At 42.8% G+C, this 23,101-nt stretch overlaps 1 protein-coding gene across 1 annotated transcript in view; it reads left to right on the forward strand.

Moving 5' to 3' along the window:
* The window catches only part of ITPK1 (inositol-tetrakisphosphate 1-kinase), a 139,255-nt gene that overhangs the window by 75,499 nt on the left and 40,655 nt on the right, over positions 1 to 23,101 (forward strand). The window contains exon 4 of the mRNA XM_032188420.1: positions 2,815 to 2,932. Within this exon, the coding sequence (XP_032044311.1) occupies positions 2,815 to 2,932 (118 nt within the window). The remainder of the gene's footprint in view (positions 1 to 2,814; positions 2,933 to 23,101) is intronic.

Below are 23,101 nucleotides of genomic sequence, written 5' to 3' on the forward strand. Positions count from 1 at the left end.
TTTGAAGGGGCTGTTGTCTTTCACTGTGAAGTTCTTTTCAACACGAGCAGGGCTTGTTAAAGTCCTCCAGGCTCTAAATGGCTTCTGAGAAAGAGCCCCCACCTTCATGCTCTTTGGTTATTTTGTGTTTGCCTTCCAGAGCTCTTTGGAGTCTCCTTAAGGCAGCAGGATGAGAAATCAGTCACTGGAAAGCCAGCTACGATGCTCGCTGCTGTTGAAGCCTTGCCTGGTGTAGCAGCGCCTCAGGATTATGCCTTCATTGCTGTTAAACTTCATTATGCTGTGTCAAGCTTAGTGCTTGGATGATCTTATAATATGGTTTAGAGCTATTATCGTTATAAATAAAGCACCATGAAGTTTCCTACAGAACTCATTAAAAAACACTTGTACTTCTGGAAATACATAGAGTAACGTGAGCCAAAATAATGTGGAATATACCTGAAGACAGGGCAGGGAGGATAGTCAATAATGCCGAGGTGAGCATCAGGAGGATTTGGGAAGCTGCACAAGGAACCAAGAGAGGGAAAAGTCATTCTGTCCTTGGAGGGGAGTGAAGGGGATGGAAACTGAAGTGAGGACAAATATATGTGTGAAGGGAAGGATTAGTGTGTACAGAGTGGGCCAGGATGGGCAGAGTGGAGCTTAAATTCAGTGCGGAATCAGGACCAGAGGGGCAGTCACTGCAGTACAAAAGGAAGAGCTAGTACACCCGTCAGAAACACTGCAGGATGTTTGCTGTTAGATCCGTGTCGGGATCAGGTTGCGGAACTGTAGGTCTCACTCTGTTTGCTGTGTGCTTACATGGCCCCCCAGCACCATGTTGGCCGTCCTTCATGTACCACCCCGTCCCTCTGCTCACAAAGCTGCCCAATGTGTGGTAGCTTCCAAACTCTTCAGATGAGGCATAGAGGGGCTGAAGGAGCCATGTAGATGTGTTGAGATACTCCAAGTAACGTTTCATGATCAGCAAGTTTAAACTAATTCCCTAATCACGGGATCATCCCAGCCTCACAAGGTGTCTTCTGGCTGTGTGAAAGTGCCTGCGCGCACGGACACACACGGGGCTCTGAGAGGCGTTAATAACAAGTTTCTCTCTCCAAAAAGCAAATTTCTTCTGTATGTGGAAGCTGACTGCTTTGCTTGAAACTCTGAAAGTATTGGGGACAGGAGACTAATGAAAACTGTTCACAGTGCTGATGACTTGAAACAAACCCAGCTTGTGCTCCAGGGAGCCAGAGGGGGCTTTTTGTCCAGGGGCGCTGCAAGGGTGAGGCAGCAGCTGGGCCTGATGCTTGTGGTGACAGTCCCTGGGAAAGGCTCTGTCCCTCACCTTTCCCAGGTAGCAGCAAAGCTGAGCATACCTTTAGGGATATATAATAATATATAATTCGCTTTATTTGTTCTGCAGGGGTTATTTATTCTGTCAGACATCTAGTGCAGCTGAAGTGTGCCTTGTGGCCCTGTGAAGGAAAACTACTTCTATGTTGTGGCTGATGCAGTGGGTTCACTAAACCACAGCACTGGATCCTCTTAGCCTCAAGAGAATAATCCCTTTTTAGCAAGCCATCAGCCCAGACTGTGCAGTCAGCAGCAAGAGAGTTTGCCAGTGCTGGGTGCCGGGGGAGAACTGCTTCCCCAGTTAGTGTCTGGAAGAACATCATTTGCCAGGGACATGAGTCTTTTCTCTCCCATCTCGGTGCCTAGCAAAGTGCATCTCCTGTGGCCACCTCATCATACACCTTAGTGTCTTTTGGAGCATGTTTTTTTTTCTCTGAAGCAACTGAAAAAAGGAAGTAGGTTTTCATGAAAGTGTGGGACTCGCAAGGGCATTTACCATGCGTGTACATGAATAGATTTAAACAAATGGAAATGTAAAGATGGCTTTCAGATGCTGGGTTAAACAAAGCCAGATGCTAACTTCAGAAATGTTTGTCCTATTTTGGATGGGATAAAATGGATTCTTGTTTATCCATTGACTTCATGGGGTCAAGTTCAGGCAAGGATGAAAAAGTGGAACTAGGCTTCTGTTCAGAGAAACAGAAGAAGGTTTTGTAGCCATGGGTGGGTTTGCAAGGGCAGTACCATCAGCTGTCTATACGTTCATGGCCAAGATGCAGCAGAGCAGTCATGACTTCAGGGAATGGGGAGCTGAGTTTGCAAGGAGGACATCCATGGGAACGTTACTTTGCTTTGTGGTGAGGAGAGAGCTTAGAAAAATGGCAAGATGGGTGCTTTGAGACCTTAATGAAGACACAGTAAAACAGCAATCTTCTCAGCTCAGCCAAAAAAAAATCTAGCCTTTATCATTCATCTTGTAATACAGCATTCAGCACAGCTAGAGGACAGTAATAATAACAACATTAAAGAACACAGATGTAGTTCTGAGCTTAGCTCAGGCAGTTTTGATGTTCGTGTGGAGTAACTCAATACAGGGCTGACCCCAAGATAGCAGCATGTCATCCTTCTTCTCCTAATTGCTCTTCTTTGCCCTGCTCACAGCTGTTATTGTGGCACTTTGCCACTGGCTCCCTTCTGAGTTGATGGGGTTGCAGCGCAGGTTTCACTGCTGATGGTGAGTCTACAGGAGGAATTTGCCATCCTGAAAGAGTTAGCTGTCATGTTTGTGTTTGTTTCAAATGTCAGTGTCTAGACTGTCTGGTCACTTTCTGCATTGCCAATTTACTTTTGCCTCCTCTAGCAGAGAAGCTGGACGTTGACTGGGGTTTTTAACTTTATTCTCTTCTCCATCTCAGTATTTTCCACAGTCTTCAGCCAACCTAATACCTTTTTTTTTCCTTTGTATTTGTTTTGCAGGAGTATATTGATGCTCATCCAGAAACCATCATCCTGGACCCTCTTCCGGCTATTCGAACGCTTCTGGACCGATCCAAGTCTTACGAGCTCATTCGGCAAATAGAGGCGTACATGCAAGGTAGGCCAATTGCCTGCTCTCCCAGGAGGCTTTTATTGTGACTCGTAGGGAAGCAGCTGGCTTCTGGAGGTTGGCTGTGAGGTGTCAAATAGTGGCTTTGGGCCTCTCACATTCTTTAGCTCCATGGGAGCACAAACACCGAAGCATTCCAGTGTCACAGGATTGCATTCTGGACTCCAGTGCTCTTCTTCTTCAAAGTATGCAAAGGAGGTTTACATCTGGTTAAGAACATGATATGGGTTTAATGGACAGTGTATTTACTACAGTGAGCAACCCCAGAAAGCTCCTGGAAAACATTCTTTCTGTGCATGCTAGTAAATTGAAATAACTCGACAAGCTTAACAGCTTATCATAAGAATCCTTAGGCTTCACCAGAAGGCTTGAATTTTGGGGAGATTTATGAAAGAAAAAAAAAATATTTTGGAAAAGACTGAAAGAAATTAAATTCTAAGTACAGCTAAGATATTTGAGAAAGGCTGGAAGCTGGAAGCATGCTCAAGTTAATTGCTTGGAAGAAACATAAACGCTCCTCTGGTGCTGGCTGGCTACCTGACACAGACTGTTGCCTTTAATTGGTATCATTAGAGTTGCCATCCCATATTTGGAGGTCATGCCTCTTAACCTGAATAATGCTATCATCTTACCATGTTAACTGTTAGGTTAAGTGAGTCTTTCACTGCCTTTCTATTTCTTCTTTTGCCATTTTCTTGAAATATTTCTTGGCTTTTTTGTTCAGTTTTAGATCGGCTCTTGAAGCAACTGTTTCATACATTAGATGACTATAATTTAGGGAAATTGCATTTCTGAACTATGTTCTAATGTGGTGTTACTGCAATTGCCATTACAATTGTGTTAGCACTATTTCATGGGCACCTAAGAAGTTCATCAATTTGTATTTTTATAATTGTGGATTTTATAGATGTATTGTTTGCATCTGACCTGCCTGGCCTCATAAGTAGTGACTTTATGACCCTCTCAGGTATGTAAAAGTATGACCGATAATTGCAGCACTCTCCCATATGCTTTGGAATCTCTTTACAAGAAAACGTGCAGTTAGTTTAAAAGGACTTTTTTTCTGGAGTAGTTATTGCTGTGTGTGAGTAGGAAAAGGGTTCTAAGGGAGACCTGTACTCCGAGGAAGGGATTGGTTTTTGTTCTAGGAGCAGAGAGATTCAGGATGGGTTTGTTTGTTTGTTTGTTTTTCCTTAAGTTATTATCGATATTGTTGGTGGTGTTATATCTCTGGGAACATTATACTCAGGAGAGCATCCAGTGTTTCCAAGGACTTTGAATTGCACGTATCATGGCCTTCTCTGGTCAAACTGGTGAGAAAAAAGAGTAAATTTTTCTTCCTTAAGGAAGAGTTAAAGTGTCAGTTAAAACTGGCATGTTAAAGAGAAGCTGTTAATAAAATTTAGGAATGAAGTAGAAAAAGGCATCACCCATTTTCACTGGCTGCTTTAATATTAGGTGACCATATCTACACCCACCCCAAGTGCCCCTGCTCCGTCTCCGCTTATTTTTTTCTCATCATCAGAAATATTACGGCAGAGACCTTGAACCAACTTTGTACTTAGGAGGGGAAATCTCAAGAGAGCTGAATAATTGGCTAACTTCTCACTCTGGTCCAAGTAGACCAGCCTCTGTATTCCCACATGTAATCATCTGTGGTGAGAAATTCAGGAGACCAAAAAAAGCTGCATCCCTCTAGACTTTGTGGTGTTTTTTTCCCCTCCTTGTTTTCACCTGCTAAACTGTGTTTTCTGCTCTGCAGCTGTCATGTCGTATCCCAAGGCAATGAGCACTTAGAGAGCTCAAACAAGAAGTAATACATCTGTAAATAGCATAAGGTCTTAAGAGTTGCATCTTTTTTGTTCTGGAATTTCAGAAGGAAGTCACTACCAAGAATAATATCCTAGTATGTAGCTGCAAGGAAAAGAACCCATTTTATCAGAGGATACAAAAGTGACGTGGTGCACTAAGCTCAGTGCAAGGGATTCCCTCTTCCAAAGGAATGCCATAAGCTCTGGAGGGTTCGATACATGTGTAAGGAGGAATGTTCTGCTTTTGAAAACCTTTAAATTTCATCATCTGATTTATAGGGCAGTTTTGGATTCAGGTAATCCTAACCTCTAATTGAATTACATTGTAAAGTAACTGTAAACAAAGTAGTCTTCATTTATGATCTTCAGTTTGCATTTCATTTAAGCCTGTACACCTTAACAGAACTGTATAATTAAAGATTCATGCCAGTTGGGCTGAAGGGAGGATGGACATGTGTTCTGCTCTCTCCATTTTGCACAATGCTGAATCCTGCTCCGTGTTGCCTGCATCGTTGGAAACGTCGGATGTTGCTGAGGTGACCGTGTTCTGCAGCAGTAGGGCACAGTGTTATACAAACAGCTTGACTTTGAATGAAATTATCTTTCGGATATCCAAGTTAATGCCTTTCAACTGTGAATTCTCCATATGGCCTGAAAAACAGAATCACTATATGAAGTGCCTAAAACTGGGCACCTGGACATTGTTAGGATTTTTGGAAGTCCTTTCCATGCTCTTTATGGAGTCAAATATCTTAATAATAAGCATTGTGATCCAGCCTCACAAGAACCGTCTGGAAAGACGTTTTGTGGCCCAAGCTTTGCCTTTTGCAAGCTTTGTCTATTTATTTTATTTTTTATTTTTTTGCAAGCTTTGTCTATTGCAGTCTGTAGCCCTTAAATGAACAGTGAGAACTACAAGCAGGGAAGAGTTGTACGTGCAGTTTAGTGCCAAGCATGGAGCTGAACCTGAACTTTCCAGGTCCTAGACTGGCACTAACCACTCTTTCCGCTGCCACCTGTGGAAACACAGGGTTCACAGAACTTCAGGCTGGAAGGGGTCTCTGTCGATCATCTAGTCCCCCCACTGCTCCAAGCAGGACCATGTCCAGCTGGGCTTTTATATCTCCATGGAAGGAGGCTGAATGACCACTCCGGGCAACCTGCTCCAGGATTCACCTTGACCCCACCGTGTAACAGGGTAGGATATAGCTAACAGTGGGTGCCTTTGTTTTTTTCAGTTCAGATAGTGATATCTCCCTTGGAAGGAAGTAGGACTCTCTTCTAAAAATATGTATACGTATATGAAAAGCTATTTTAGCATTGATTTTCATGGATATATTTTTTTTTTTCAGAAATAGTCCAATCAGGGCTGTGACTTCCTCTTTTTCCTGTTCTCTGTTATTTTGAGTGCAAGCTCGAACAGACCTAGTCATTCTGAAACCTTCACTTCTAAGTCTTTTGAAAAAAGACTTCAAAAATAAAGTTTGCACTCACTGCTTGTGTCCTACATAGCTGGCAGGTCTATCTTGAAATAAATCACTGAAAAGATTTTTTTTTGGCGTGGCAGTTGAGTTCTCTTGGCAGCTGTATGGCTTTGTTTACTTATCAGTGAAGAATGACTTGTGATACAAAAGTATTCTAGTTCAGCTTCTGTAATGTTTAGTGAAAGATTAGGAGCATTATTTAACAAAATTCATTTTTGCAGATTATTGTATGGTTGGGGCTGGGTCAGCCTTTTGAAGCTTCAGCCTCATGAAAAATAACTTAAATTCTCTGAAACCGTCTTGAAAAGCTGTCATCTTACAACCTCGGAGTTCAAGATCTGACTTCTTAAATTATGGTTAAGATGATTACAGATAATCACTGTGAGTAGGCTTGGGAATATAGCCTTTTTATTTAAAGATTAAAGGCTTTTAAATGTAATAGTAATAATCTAAACTGAAGGAATTAAAATCAAAACTGATCAACTTGCTACGCGCTAGGTGCTCTGTCTAGTTAATGCTTACATATAAAATTCAGCTCCCTTTTTTGTCGCCTGAAACTTTCTGACTAAAAGTTTCTTCAGTGGTTGAGCCTCAGATGTTGCAGACCCTGGAGTTCATTTCTATAAATATTTTCACCTGTTTTTTTTTTAAAGTGGTTTTAAGAGTTCTCATATGAACCTAGTTGTGGTTCCTGAATTCCTCTCTCTCCTAATGATCTTTTTTGAAATAGGGGAATTATTCCCTGAGGACAGTTGAAACAATACAAAACCATTTAGCTGTGATATTTTCAACGCAGTGTGGAACTGAATTCATTTATGTTTGACTGTTTACTATTACATGAGATGCTGTTGCTGTGTGCACTCCTTTCTGATTTTGGGCAATACTAAGGAACAGAGCACTGCACCGTTCGCTTTTCCCTGAATTTCTTTTTATTAGATTCTGAGTCTCTGTCTTAGAAATACCTCTTGAACAACTGCATGTATCTTTTGTGCCTGGGAGAGCGGCTCAGCATGATGTAATGGGTAAGGCACTTGATTTGTGACTGGGTTTTCTGCTTGGTGCTGGTTTTGACTTGCTTCATGACCTCAGGCACAGCACGCCACCCTTGTGCATCTCTTTCTTCTCCTGACACTTGTCTGCCTGTCTCTTCCCTATAGATGCCACGTTTTTCCAGGCAGGAACCTCTTTTCCAAATATACGTACACTGCCTCTGATGTCGAGCAATGTGAGTGGGCGGTGTTTTATCAGAAATCAGAGGTCTATTGTTGAGTAGAAACCTGGGTTCTTACAATTCAACAGCAAAGAAAGTAGTTTGACTTTGTTTTTTGGAAGTTATGGAGGATGTACATATCTGGAGTGGGGCATACTCAGAACTTCCAAAAATGAGGCCACCCAGTTAAAGTGCCTGAAAATAGCTTCATATACATAGCTATACGTTCACCTTTTGAAGCTGTGGTCACTGATGTGTGTGGCCTACTTTAGTTAGCAGGTTTGGCCAGAGGGGAGGGAGAAGAATCATAGAATCATAGAATCATAGAATATCCTGAGTTGGAAGGGACCCTTAAGGATCATCCACACCGGTCAACTTTAGGCACCTCTATCTATATATGAAGCTCATATTAAAATGAAAAGAGAAATCTGTTTTTAATTTAAAGGCCCTAAAATCATCCACCTGAGCTCACTTGTCAATGTAGGGATGTGTCACTAAAACAGCTGAGTTAGAAGGCTGGATGTTAGTTACTGCTATAGCCAGGCCAAGTTTTGGATGCAGAAATCTTCTTTGTTAATTATATGTTCTCTTCCCTCCAAGAGCACATACAAACAGATGTCTTATTACCTCGCTCCAAGTGTGGTGCATCTTCCCTCTCTGCATTTTAATTTCTGTCTGAAAACTAGTGTACAGTCATGGAGGGAAGTAATGGGAATGAAATTAAAATTCTCTGCAACTGGAAGGACCTTGACAAAGAGCATCAGCACACAACAGTGTTGAACGTGGTAGTGCTGTGTACTCTGGCTGTCAGAACCTTTGTACATCTCAGCCCCACTGTGCCAAACTGGGAAAAATCTGGGGCTTTTGACCCAAAAAGGTGTCACCTGGCATCTTTTTTATAAAAGCTCATTCATTCACCTAGGATCAGGTTTACAGAGGCAAGGGCAAGTTGGTATTGCAATAAAAAAGGCCAGGCTTTGAAATTTAAAGTAGACAGCTGCTTCCAAAGGACTACTCCTATCCTGAGAGAGGTAGCAGGAAAAGAAAGAGGGAAGCCACAAAGGGAAGCTGGAATCTCCTGTCTTGTACTGTTGCTTGCTCTTGTCAAGGTAATTTACAAAAGGATTTGTGAGGTAAGAATGCTGAAAGCTATCCATTTCATAAACAGAAAATAGGAATATTACTTTTCTTTCCCCTCATACCCTTCTTCCCCTTTCCCAGAATTTACCATTTTGAGCTGTCGGAGAAGGTGGGGGGAACCAGAGAGCTGGAGGGGCTGATGTGGAAATGAAAAAACTTGCTCATGGTCCCAGTTCTTCCAACCAGGAGCGGTATTCTCCTGGCTTGATACTTCTGGCCTGCTAAGATACATGAGCTTGACATTGTTCAAGGAGATCCTGCAGTCCAACACAGACACAAAACCCAGAGAAGAAAATACAAAGCATTTTAATAGTGTTGGCTCATAGCATGTCAGAACTCCCTGAACCAACAAACAGTTGCCTTCTATCCCAGTAGTTTTGATGGTCAGTCACTAAGCTTTCCAGATAAGCCTGTCTGTGAAGTTCAGATGTTATTTTTGGGTGCCGTTACGTTTACTCTTTAAATCTTGTGTGCCTTTTCTGGCCAGATATGAGGATTCTGCTTCCCACTTTCAGTCTCCTTTGCTTATCAGCGTCTAGAAAGAAACAAAGCTGGCCGTTTTATCCATTTATTGCATGCTAGTGTTGGTGACTTTTGCTTTACATCTATGTGCATCATTTCAAAGCATGTGTGTACTCGATAAAACTGAAAACATGGAGAAGTTTATAGCAATTTAAACAAGACCTTTATGAATTTTGTGATTGGAGTTTGGACGAACCAAAAGAAAGCCTGAATCGGCTTTTATGAGGTAAAATCACTGCACACCATTGTCACATGGCTTTTCTAAGACACCTTCAGTTTCTGTTTTAAGAACAGAACATCGACCAATTCTTGAAGGTTATGCTTTCTCTAGAATTAGGAAAGGAGGAGCGAGGATTCTTCTTATCATTCCTCTTTGGCATACTCTTCTTACAGTAAAGGTTGGAAATGGTTGGAAAGTGCTGATTTTTTTTGGTCTCCTGATGTGTAAGCACTGTGTATGAGGTGGAAATGGAGATATTTAAATGCATCCATAGGCAGGCATGGCTGTATGGAGACTGTCAGCTCTTCTGGAATGTCCCTGATCATGGTTCAGGTCACTGTGCTGCTTCTATATAAAGGAAACAAACCACTGATTCTGCAGGATACAGCTTAGATCGATGAAAATGGAAAGGTAGGACACTGAGAAGAAGGTGTGGTGGTGTTACAGGTGTATGCTGCACCCTGTTGTGACCTGTTTGGTGGGCAAGAGGTACTTAGAGCATGTTTCAGAACTAGTGGGATTTGTAGTGAGATATCCAATTCGTTCAACTTGTTAAACTCTGTATGCTGGGGGTGAACCACTCCTTGTTAAGTCAGGGGAAAATAATTGGAGTGGTAGGAATTGTGCCTGTCCCACATGGCGCTCTCTGGCCTTGTTGCTCTGGTTGCCTTCAGGCCTTCTGGTCTTTAGAGCCCTTCAAAGTTGTCAAGTGAAGTTTGGATAGGTGGATACTACACATGGAAATAACTTTCCAAAAAAAGTGACTCCTTTGAGAGCTGACAAAGTAAACTGAAACATCACAAAGTACAAGACAAAGACCAAAGACAGAGAGAGAAAGAAACAAGCTGCTTTTGATGTGGTGAGCCAAACATCCCATACCAGTGGTGTTCCAGGACATTTAGTAATCACTCTGGAAAAGGCAAATGAACCTCCTTTTGAGGTGGCAATTTTTTATTATTTTTTTTCCAGATAAATCCAAATTGCTTATTTTTTTCCAAGCTATGGGAGACAGGAATATCAGGTGGGTCTAACCAAAGTAAGTTAAGAGTCAGCATGATGATAGATCAAGTTTATTGCAGTCTCTTGGGCCCATAAAGAAATAATATGAACAGTCATGCATTGTTAACTTCTAAATTGACTCACTGCTCAGGAAAGACCTCGGCGTCACAGTGGACAGCTCACTGGAAACTTCTGCCCCCTCTGCCTCAATAGTCAAAAGAGAACATGCCAACAGAACCAAACAAAAAGATTATGGTGGCCAAAAATAGCGTAGAAGATACTGAGCATACAGTTATGGAAATAATGTGCTTTCTCTCCCCAGAAGACTGTTTTCAGTTCTGCTTTCCTGAATTTAAAAAAAACGTGTTAGAAATGAAAGAAGTGTTGGAGAAAAGAGACGTGGTCAGGGCCAGGAGACAACCATGCAAGGGGAAAGTGAGATAAAGCTGGGGCTGTCAGAGATGGAACAGAATCTGAGCAAACAAAATATGAATAAATGGGAAAGCACAAATGTTCTCCTTTTTCCTACCAGGGCACAGCAGGGTTCCAATAGGGTTCCTCAGAATATCTGCAATTTCCATAAAACACCATCCAAGAGAATAGCTGGACGGACAAAGATAGGAAATGTTCACAGCTGGGTTTTGAAAGTTTACAAATGGTCGTGCTTTGAGGTGAATGGCAATGACTGGTGGGTGTTAGGAAGAAACTTGGTTTATGAACTCTGAACTCTATAACTTGAGATATTTTCAGAGACAATGTGTACACACGTTCCTCTGGTCCGAAGTCCACTGCTGAGTCACAGAAGTTGAGATCACACTGTCTCAGCTGACCTGTGGTCCCATTTGGTTTGATAATTTCCATCTTCTGGTTCTCACCTCCCATGAAGCAGGAATGCCTGAAACCACGGTGGTGATTTAAAGCGTTTCTTAGTTTGGCATACATTTTAAACCTGGTACAAGTAGTAATATTTTGGCACTGTTGCCATCTTGTGAATAAAGTCTTGGGATTTTATATTAATTATTAGCAGCAATCTACATCTTAAGTAAGAAATTCAACTACAGCCTTACAAGCTAAAACTATTATTTTATCAGAGATACAGCTTGATGATATATTTATGACCATTTTTAATTCCATAGCTCTCTTTTGCTGTGTTAGAGCCCAGACTAAGCTCTGTGGGGTGAGGCAGGGTGGGGACAGAACCATGGCACGGCTGAGCAGATACTTGAAGTATAATGCCAGGGACTGAGCGTTACTGAACACCTTTGAAGGATTTTGATGATTAGTTCTTGTTCTACCAGAGGATCAAAGACTTTCCTCCAGATCATGCTCGGGCATTGTCTGGGACAGGGCGTTACAACACTGGGACCTTTCAGTGACTTTCAGATGTTCTTGTTTCATTTCCTCCCTTGCTGCCTGGCACTATCATGAGGAAAATCGACAAGCTGCAAAGTGCATCTCCCGTGTAAATATGAAAATGAACAAACAAATAGTACTTCACAGGTCTCGCCCTCCTGGTTGCCTTAACGAGCCTGGCCCAGGATCAGAATAGCTGCTGCTTGTTCCCCGTGCGGTAGCGCAGCTGCCAGCTTCTTTCATGTCCCGTGGGATGAGGAGACAGGTGAGAACCCAGCTGTTACTGAGCCTGTTAACTTTAGGTGTGGCATCGGGATTCCTGCATGAGGGAGTGCTCACGTTCCAGCTCCTTCTTTACCAGCTTGAGGATGCTGGGGGGGTGTTTGCTCTGTCTCAGACTGGGTCTCAGTGAGCGGCCAGCAGTGAAATCTGCCCTGCAGAGATGCCAAGTGTCAGCAGTGCAGACATCTACCCACCGCCTGTCTTTTCTGAGGAAGGGCACGTGCTTATTTTGAGGAGAGTCCTTCTCTTGACCGAGGGATGCTAAACATATTAAGAAGGCAATGGAAGATGTTAACATTCAGGAATTCCTTTCTGATCTGTATTTTATTAGCAGTCGAAGATCCACAAAGATCTTGGTCCCATGTGAAGGTCAAACTTCACTAAAGAAGTTCAGCTTCTCCTCACGCAGAGCCCAGTCTGTCACACCAGCTTCCTGAGGTGCTGGTGCATAGACAAGACACCCATCCAGTAGTTGGGACACCAAGCCCCATCCTGTGCTAGTCCTCATTCGTGTTTAGTCAGGAACGGTTGGCTTCATGTCAGTCTACACGCAGCATCATAGGCAAGGCACATATTAAGGGAACTTCTGAGCCTGCCAGAATATAGAAGAGATTTTGGGAACTGTAAGCTACTGCATGCAGGTTCGCTGCTGCCAAATCTGTGGAGATACTTTACTTGTTTGAATAGTCCTGGTAGAGTTGCCCTACCTGATGCTCCAAAGAAACACCACGAGTAGAGCTGAAGGGCCCAGAACCAGGCATTCGTGATCTCTGTTGTTGAGATTCGGGGCTTTGGCTACAACCCTACTTAGTCTCTTGATCTCCAAAACTCCAGCCAGACTTCCTTGTCTCACAAGGAAACTTTCTGAGGGTTAGTCAGCACTTGGGAAGCCTCTCCACCTGCTTGAAGGTGGGGAGGAGAAGGTAAGTATGATAAGGTTTGTGGTCACAAGGCTGCTGTAGCTCCGGGACAAACTAATGGAGGCATTAGGAACCTCCCTTGTCGGAGGTTTTAGGGACAGACTAGGCAAACACCTGTCACTGTTGGTGGTAGGAGCATTTCATCTTGCCTGAATGCAGCGTGCCTGGGGCAGGTAATCTGGTGAGGTCCTTTCCAGAGTGATATTTTGTTTGTCGTGCTTCAGAATGAAAAGCAGCAGCTACTGGCAGCTTGAGCCGGGGAGATTAATGGTGTCCCACTGGAATGGTGACAGATACTTGTCCAGCGCCAGCCCAGCTCAGGAGACGAGTAACAAATGCTCACTTGTAGGGGCATAAGCACAAAGCAGCCCGAGCAGTCTTGGGCTGATGCTGGGGGAAATCTCCGTAGGTAGGTGCAGCCAGACATGGGTACATTTGGCCCTGCTCCCTTATGAACAGCCATACCTTCTGGTGGGGCACAGCCACCTTACCATGGCTGGCGGACTTGGGGACTGAAGCTGGCCTCATTCTGCTCGATTTGGGATGCTGAGAGGGGAGCTGTGCTCTGTCTGCACCTGTTCATGTGGACGTGGTGCAGCAGGAGCAAATATTTCCTTCCCGGCAGAGAAATCTGTGGAATGAGTTTGTCACTTGGTTCACAAGGGTGAGGCGGTTGAGCGATGCATTCCTGAACCAGCAGGCTCCTCCTGCCCTGCGGCACTGGGGAGGCAACCGCACGTTAAATCTGGAGCTATAAATTGTATAATTTGCATAAGATATTAGGCAGAGCGGCACAATGGGACAGATACTAATTGCTGATTTGGGAATCCTCACAAGAATTTGCTAGGAGATAAACTGCAGTTACTTCAATATGGGGCAATTAGTGTTGGTTTTCTAGGAGGGAAGTGTATTGGATAGCTGAGTTCTTCTCCCGTGTAATTTGCTGATGCCACTGTAGCTCTTTGGGACAGTGTTTTAGTTCCTATTTAAGAAAATGTCAAAAAATAAAAACTAAAAACCAAAACAACAACAACAAAAAACACAACAACTTAATTTTGTCAGGAAGCAGATACAGTTCTGGAGGGGCACTTGCAATAAGAAAGCTAATCAGTTCACATGAAATTGCCTTGTATTTTGCTGCAGGGAAACAAATCCTACGATAAATTCCTTGGCATTGCATGGATCTGGTCTAGGTTGTCTTGCAGGTATGCCAGGCTGCAGATGGTTTTTTGTTCAGGTGATTTCTGCTGCCTTTGCAACCAGTACTCAGATTTGGCTTTGGGGAAAAAGTCTACACCGGTGTTTTATTGTCGTGATCATGAATTTTGACAATGAGTTTTCTAACCAATTGTTAGGCTGCCAGTTAATTAAACTGCTTAAATTTTGAAATGTGTTTATCTATGTAGTAGAAGTATTTTAGGCACTACAGATCTCTCCACTTGCTAGTTTTACACTTACTCTGAGTGTTGTGTCTTCCAACACCTCCTGCAGTGCACTCCTGTTTGGGAGCTATTTATGAAATACAGGCAGTGCTGTAAACTTGCTTTTCCTCAAGGTCTTACACTATGGGAAAGTAATTTTTTTAGGTACTAGAGCTGATCATGATTGCTTCTGTTCTTCAGTATTTTGAGAAGAAAAAAAAAAAACAAACAAACCCTTAAACATTAAGGACTTACTGTAGCTGTAATCTAGTTACATGGCTAGAGTTATATGAGAGTCCCCTCTGAAATGGTCTGAGGACTTGGCAGTATCAGGTGTGTTGCTTTTCTTTTCTACGAGTGAATGATAGCTCTAGTGTGGATGCTCTTACACAACTTCCTGCGTGGGAAAAGGGATAAACTGTACCAGGATGAAGCACCCTTACAGCCTGTACAGCTCCATCAGGGCAGGTGTTGGTGCAGGGCAGCTGCTCCAGGTGGTAATTGCACCTCTGGCAGCAACCGCTCCATGGATGCAGCTCTCTGCAAGTGCACGCCTGTCGTGAGCCAAGATATGCAGTGCTTTGCCTCTTCCCTCTTGCCTTCTTAGGCTGATTATTTTCAGAGATGATCTTGAGAATTAGGTAAATCCTTTGTGAAACAATGCCACTGGTTACATGTTTTCAGCCTAAGTGCTCGGTGAAGCTTTTAGAATTGTTTATCTAACCAAGCAGCCGACACAATGGTGCTGCCTGTGCCAAACAGTCATGTGTTGCTCTTCACAGGCAGGTATGGGTGGAGGACCTGGACTGGTTGGTTTGTGAAGGTTTGTGTGCTTGGGGCTGGCTTTGTGCAGCAGCTGCAGCAGCAGTACCCACCTAAAGTTTTTGCTGCCCCCAATTTGTGCACGTCCCTGCTCAGTGATGCTCCACCAGCTTGCACTACCCAGCGCAAACATTTGATGGGCCAAGCCGTGGACTGGATCAGGCAACTAATCCATTTTTTAAGACCTGCCCCTATCTCCCAGTCATTATTTTATTTTTATTCTGAGCTGGTTCTCTGATGCGTTGTCCAGCGCATGTGTTTATTCCCGTACAACTCAGGGGCAGCGTGCCAGGGCTTGACAGCAGACACAGGCAGGCAAGAGTGTGTGTTCTGGGGGCATTGGGCACAAGAGCACACAAAAGCAGAGTTGCTGCTGAGCTGCACGGTGTTGTTAAACCACAGCCTGGGCAGAAGTCGAAAAAAGACCAGAGGAGCTGAGGGAAAAGAGAATAAGGAAGTAAGTGGAAGAGCTTAAACAAGTAGCACACGTGCTGAGGAGGCTGCTTCCCTCCCTGAAAAACACAAAGAAGAAAGAGCAAGACAGACAGACGGAGTATACACACCGAGCCCTTCCTTTTTTTGTTCTTCCTACAAGGAAATTGGATGTTCTGAGGTAGTTCAGTATCCAGGCTTATCAAGTCCTGTCCTGCCTGTTGTAGGCACTTCGGCATGCAATCCATTTTAGAAACATTAAGGTGAGCTGGTGGGAAGAACAGTCAGATTTTTTTCCCTCCCTTCTCTCCACCTTATCTCAGTTGCAAGCTGGATAACAAAATAGTTACGGATCTCTTCTAATTTCAAGTCCAAATTGATTCAATTTTGCCCACAAATACAAGTACCACCGTCACTTAACAGCACCAATTTCTGTCTGCATTGACCATTTTGCCTTTTGTTGGAGCCCTGAACTTTGGCACAAACAAAAACCAGCTAGTAAAGACAGAGCTGGGATTCAAAGCTTATCAGGCATTTACTGGCTGAGAACGACATCTAGACAAGCACACACATCTGAATCTGGTAGCATTTGCCTTATTTCCACTTTTTAACCTTTGATTTACCAGAAGGATTTTATCTTTAGGAAAAAAAATGTTCATGGTTATCTCTGTCTAATTCTAAAATCACATTTATTGTTTCCTTCTGTATTAGGAATATCAACAAATTCTAAACCAAAATATATCTCATGAGTGTAAGTATACCTATTTCTAGGTGTATTTTTAAACCATGCAAGTTAGAAAATTGCATCAACTCTTTAGTGTTTGTTTATTTAGAGGGAAGGTAAAAGCCTGTCTGGAACTGAAGAGTGAAACAGCTGCATTTTATACTGAATTGAACAGATCTAGTCATATGCAGCTGGGATTGATCCATTTTGGTTTTGCCCTCTCATGCAGTCCTTGGTTTTCATTTCATTTTGTCCAAGAGAATTTCTTTTCAATACCTTTCCATACCTGGTTAGCCTTTATAGGAAAACTAATTTTTCCTTTTGTAAAGGTAAATGCACATGCACTGATTGTTTGGGCTCTTAGGGAAGTTTGTTTTCTCTGAAACCGAAATGTAAGTAGACTTTCTCTTCTCTTCTTTTACGGCTTAAATAAAAAGAACTGTTACTTTCAAAACATTTTCTTATCATTTTTGTGCTCTGCTGTCCTGAGGTTTTTCCACTGTGTATACAATCTAGTGCAACTTGTGAAGAGCAAGGTGTTGATGCATGCTTTTGTTGGCTGTAGGGCACACAGCATGAATTTAGGAATGGCACCGTCATGAGCTCCACCAGGGCAAGGGCAGCGTGTCAGGCAGGAAGGTACGGAAGGAGATTTGAAGTTGTTAAGGACAGACCCATAGAAGAACCTGGCTGTGTTGGGGCTTGGAAAGCTTGAGCCTGTTCCAGGCCTTTTCAGTAGTGCCTGAGTAGGTTTTCATCTCTCCAGCCCTTTGTTTTTTGGTTTCACACCTCTGTCCTTCAGTCCTGTTTGTTTATTTTGAAGCTGCTCAGGGGCAGGTGCTACTTCTTATCATGTGTTTTGCACAATGCTTGAAACGTTAGCTTTCCTACTGCAATACAAATAATCAGGAAGCCTTCCACAGCGTCCATGTGGCTTTCAATTAGACTTGTATACAGAGGAAGCACCTTGAAAGAGCACCTAGTGAAAACTGAATTCTGAGCTCTGGTCTAATTTCTTTAAACATTGAGGTTTCATTGTTATTTTGAAGGCTGCAGTATCTGATGCTAAAAATACACGATGCTGAGCTTCCCATGCGTAGGTAGTTATATAAATCTTGCCATAAATAATACTTGTTCTCCAGATCATTATAGAAATGTCTTGACATGCAATTCGTAAGGGATTTGCTCAGAGCAAACCAAAACTGGGTAGAAAAACACAGATTTAGAATATGAGAGTTCCTAGACCTATTTTTGATATTCTGCTCTCTTTTATAGCATCATTTCAATCATTTCAGTTTATTTTGCCATTCCTTCAGTATACGCACACACTTGGAGAGGACTATGGAGAATCCTCCTTAATTCTTCAATCGGCTGTGACGTGCTAAGGGTGGGTAGTGCACCTTTACAGTTGCAAGCCTTGAAGTGGTTTAAGCTAAGAACTTTATTGTTGTGTTTGCATAAGCGTAGAGTTGAAGGCTTTAATCCGTCACGGTTTGGATTTCACAGGCATGGTTAATGTGCAGTTACTGGGAAAAGGTGTCATTTTTAACTGGGAGGGGAAAAAGTGTAGATGCAATGTTTGTTTATGAGGTGGAATTGTTTAGGCTGACAGAACCTGTGCTGTAGGTAATCTCCTGGATCTAGGTATCTTGACTAAAGCAAAACAACAAGGATATTGAGGTCACAGAAAGGTCCAAGTGCATTTGAGCTTAAAAAAAAAAAAAAAAAAAGTGATGCTGAGGGGATGTTCTCTGGACATGGGGCAATTATGAACAGTAATTGCTAGAATAGGAAATCCCATATGGGTATCAATACAGCAAAGCACAGCGGCAGAAATCCATGTAGGTTCTAGCATCTACTAAGCAAGCTGAAGTGAGAGCAGCAGGACAAGGGAGCGAGCGGCGCAGCTGAGCTCCGGCAGGGTGGACGGGTGCCTCTGCAGCTTCTTTAGGGACATCACGGAGCGCTCAGAGTGCTGCTGGTAAAAGGGCTCTCGCGTGCCCTCTCCCCACCAAATTCACAGTATAAATCCACACAAAAGTTGTGCAAGTAGCAAACATATCCTAGAAAGGTTTTACAGGGATCTCAGGGTTAATTTAATTAGGAAGCAAACGGTTTGGCTTAATTCTCAGCAATGAGCAATCCCTGCTTTCATGCGTGCCAGTTTCATTGTAGGATCTTCTGGGAAGTGATGAATATCATTGGTGCCCAGTCCCTCAGCCCAGCCTACTGCCTTCATGTTTCCAAGTTTATTCCTGCACATTCATCTTCAAGTTGAAAAATGGGTTTGTAAAATCATTGTACCAGGAACTGCTGTGAATTTTGTCTCTGCAGTCTGTTAAAGCTAATACCAGCAGCCAAACTTCACAGAACCTAATTCAAACCTTAAAATAAACTACAACAATGAAGAAAATTACAGTGCATGTAACATCAAGGCTGGAATGCTCGTACAGCTCTGCAGGAGTGAGATCCATCTACCATGTATGGTGGTGGGATTTGGTGCTTTTTGCCCCTTCTGTTCCCCAAAAGGGCAGCCTGCCTGCTCGCTGGGACCCCTGTGCAGCCCCAATTACACTAGAGCACTGGGATGAGAAGGAACAGGTACTGATTTTCAGAAGCAGAAGAATTGCAGAGTTCATTTTTCCTTTGTGGGTCCCAGGTCTCACTTCCGCATTACCTACAAGGTGCGAATCATGGTGTGGAGCTCTGCTTTGGGCTGTCCCCGGTCTGGGTGCAGAGGTAGATTGTCTGTTTTACAAAACGCAAATGAAAGATGAATGGAGTTATTCAGGGCATCCTGTTTTACCCTCAGCAATTCTCATCCAGCTGATTTGATCCTAAGTAACATTTGTAGGTCAGCTCTGAGAGTTCGTTGCCTTTTGTTGTAGAAGAATTTCGGTTTTCTGACCTTTTGTTCTTATGACATTTTTCTGCCTTCCTTTTTTGTTCTGGGTACATGATCTATGAAAGTGAGATTGAGCAATGCTCCATTTCAGAAGGATATTCATCCATTTCCCTCAAAAAGGAAGTAGGGAAATGAATGAGAGAAGGCAGATCAGAGGAATAGGAAATTCAGATGTGTAATGGGGTTTGCATTAATAATGAGAAGAGATTGCTAGTCGTAGTGTTGCCTTTTGAAAGGGACACAGTAAAAGAAGCTAGTAATTCCAATTCCAGCACTTGTTTTTTTTTGTGTGTGTGTGAAGCTGTATGAAACCTAATTGTTCAACAAATTATTCGACAGGCCTTAGTGTCAGTGACTACGATGTAGTGAGAGGGCAGGTATTCAGATAGCAGGGTTTGTCTGTCAGGACATGACCGTAAGCAGTTAGATTTGTAGGAGAGCAGACCAAGGGAAAAGATAACAAATGAAGGTGTTTCATCTGACTTCTCTGTCTACATCAAATACTGAAATGCTGAAAGAGGATGCTAAGCAAACGAGGCAGTTTGTGTTGTTTATCCTTGGCTACAGGTATCATCACTGCTGGAAGGAGCTCTTCTCAAAGCTGGGCTTTGTGGGCTGTTGACAGAGGGTTATGGAAATTCAGCACAGGTTGCCATTCAAGCAACATTAAACACGGCTAATAAAAAGAACCCCGAGGATTGAGTGTGCAGAAGTTTGCACAGTGAACCTCTTTCTTACCCTTGCTCTCCGCCCTGACTCGCTCTTATCTTCTGCTCCACCAGCTAATCTCCACAAGTACTTGTTGGCTTTCAAGTTTGATCAGATTGTAAGGAGCAGCCTCTTGAAGGGAGGGATCGGAGAAAGATTAACGCTGCTGGGAACTCGGTGTTTACTGTTTCAGTGGTGTGATTTAGCTTTCTCCTTCATAATGATTGCCATTAGGGCTAAATAAAAGCAATGTTTTTTCAAAAAACAGTCCAGAAAGAGAGAGAATGCTTTGTAGTTTGAAACAAAACATGTCTTTAGGGCTGGGAAAGATATCCAAAGTTTAGATAGCATGATAATTAAAATTAATGATAAGTTAATGTAATGATCTTTATCCTACAGGAAAGCTATGTTTGCATAAAATAAAGCACTCATATGTTACAGTCAAAGTTTGATGTAGGGGAGCAAAAGTCTGTGGGCTGGCAGTGTGTCACCACATGTAGTCCAAATAAACCAGACTAAATATGTATATTTTAATTACGCTTAAAATACATGTCTGTGAAGAATTGCAGCTAAACTTAGGTAGACTGAGTTGACCAGAGAGCCTCTATTTCTAAAATGGGATTTATTTGTCAGTTTTCTATTGCATTTACCCCTTGAGACCTCTCTAGCTGATGGCTGGATAAGATAATATTGGGACAGACCTGCCATTTGTCATAAGGCTTACTGAAATGTCTTTGGCCAGTGCTGGCCTTTCGGGTACAGAACAACGATGCTCTTACTGAAAGCTTTCCATAATGGGAAAACGTCCATCTACAACATTGTCAGCATCACCCTGCAATGTTAACGAGGTTGGAGAAGTCAGTTTGCTTTGATTTCCAGTCTTCCACCTTCCTGAAGGATTACACTCAGATGTGGCAGAGCCTAAAGCAGCAGCAGCCCTGGGTTCGCAGGATGCAGAGCGTGCCGTGTGTCACATTGCAGGGTTACTTCTGTGCCGTGGTTAAATCCAGCCCTGAGCACTGCACGTTGCAGGAGAAACATATTTTTCTTCCAGGCTATATCTTTTTCTTGGTAATGAGATAACACTCATTGCCTGGCACGTGTTAGCTCAGTATCATTACAGGCTCTGAATTTACAGCTCCTTTTCAAGGTAAGAGAAGGAAGATAAGTTGTGGAAGTGAATTAGACAGATCTGGTTCGTTTCATGCTGCAGTGGGCTGGGGATGCCTGTGTAATCAGCTGAGAGCATCTCCACTGAGAGGGGAGGGAGAGAAAGAGCACTGTGTGGAGCTGCTCTAGGATTCAAAACCAGCATCTGAGCAGCCGTCAGAGCTCTTTGAGCTGAGCCCCAATGAGCCCCAAACCAAACACATCTGCTGCTACAAAGCAGATACTGAAGAAAATCAGGACAAAACAAAAACCAACAGCTAACAAACAACAAAACAATTCGGATATAAAATCTGAATCTTGACTTAAAGTTAACCTTAAATCAAATCTTACTTCTGGTTATATGTTATTTTGATTACTCTTAATTGGAATTGAGAAGCAGAATATGTATGGGATAGCATTTTTTTTGTTTTACAAGAGGAAAGTGTTTTTTTGTTTTGTTTTGTGATGTGTGTGTGTGTACTGGGTATTTGGGGGTGGGATGGGTTAAGCAAACTGACTCCCTGCAGGCACTGCACTTGAATGCTGTTCCCTGCCTACCTGCATACAAGTCCTTGAGGATTCATGTCTAAATAGAGTCGTGGATGAAAGTCAGTCTGACCAGCACTATCACACTGAGCTGGGCCTGCAGCAGTTTTGTGGAGCATGAATCTTCTCCCTCCTTCTGGAACAAGGTGGGAGGATTTACAGCCTGAGTTAAGTGCGTAGGTATTACAGAGCACCTTTGTGATGATGGCCTCTGATTAGTTTCCTAAATTGCACGAAAGAAATGTGGTGTGTTTAATGTGCTGTTACTGGGTAAGCACGGCTTCTCATCTTCATTATAATTGCTGAAATGTATTTCTTTCTGAATGAAGGAAATTTCAGTTAGCTCAGAGTGCTAACTTTAGACTATTTCATGATATTTTTAGAGCAATTTTTGGTTTTTAGTAACTAGGCTTGTCGCTTTAGCATACTTTAATATTAAAGGTAGGGACTTGGTGTAGGAGACTGTTCAAAAACTGACTTGCAGCAAGAAGCATAGTATTCTCTTGCATTTTTACAACTACTTCCAAGCAAATCTGTCATTTTCTTTCAGACAGTGGCTTCTCTAGCCTTGCAAGGGCTACCCAATAGCCTGGTACATTGAAACACAACAGAAGTAGCTTGCCTAAGGTCCCAAAGCAAGCTTAGAGAAATGTATTTATTTCACAAGACTGGAAAAAAAATCACAAGTTAATTCTGGTTGCCTGTGTTTCTGTGTCTCTCCTAAAGACTTAGCGTAAATCTCGTCAGGCAAAGTCAAAGGTTTTCTGAGACAACACGCACCACATAAATGAAATGCTTCGCTATAGTGGCCAGAGCTTTTCTTTTCCATCCAGTACAGTCGCTTCACTGGGCAAAGGATTTGATCAAAATGAAACAGAGAACTCTAAACTTCTTGAAGCAGCTGAGAGGGGAGCACAATGGGGGCCTGTATGAATCAGGAGCAGCATGCTGATGATGAATGGGAACAGCAGTGTGTTGTTTCTTATGGTAAATATGAAAGTAGTAGGTGATAAGTGTAAAAAAAACATTTTCATTATCCCTTACTGCACAGCTAAACAAGGAAATTCAGTGCCACAGGATGCTGTGAATGCTGATTTGTGTTGGTTCAAAAAAGCAATTAGACTGATGGCAGAAAAATCCACTGAGAACAGATAAACCCTGCAATTTCCTAAAGAAGTCCCTAAATGGCAGCTGCAATGGGGTATGACTTAGAAAATGTCATTGTAAACTTTCTGTGCTTTTATGCTCTTCCCTAGACATCTGCCTCTAGCCTTTGTCTCTGCTGATTTGTCCTACTCTGATGAGGCATCATCCCAGTGCTGGGGAAAAAAAAGGCAAAAAATTGGCCAAGGGATGCTGGAGACGTCCCTGACAAAGCCCAAGGAGAAGGGGAAGTGGGGAAGCTGAAGGCGAAGAAAAATGCAAAGAAACTAAATGTTAGGGGACAGTTCCTATGGGAGTGTGTGAACACGTACCCCACCACCACAAATTGTACTGCTGAGTCTCCTT

The sequence above is a fragment of the Aythya fuligula genome, chromosome 5, assembly GCF_009819795.1.
Source record: "Aythya fuligula isolate bAytFul2 chromosome 5, bAytFul2.pri, whole genome shotgun sequence".
Classification (NCBI taxonomy): Eukaryota; Metazoa; Chordata; class Aves; order Anseriformes; family Anatidae; genus Aythya; species Aythya fuligula.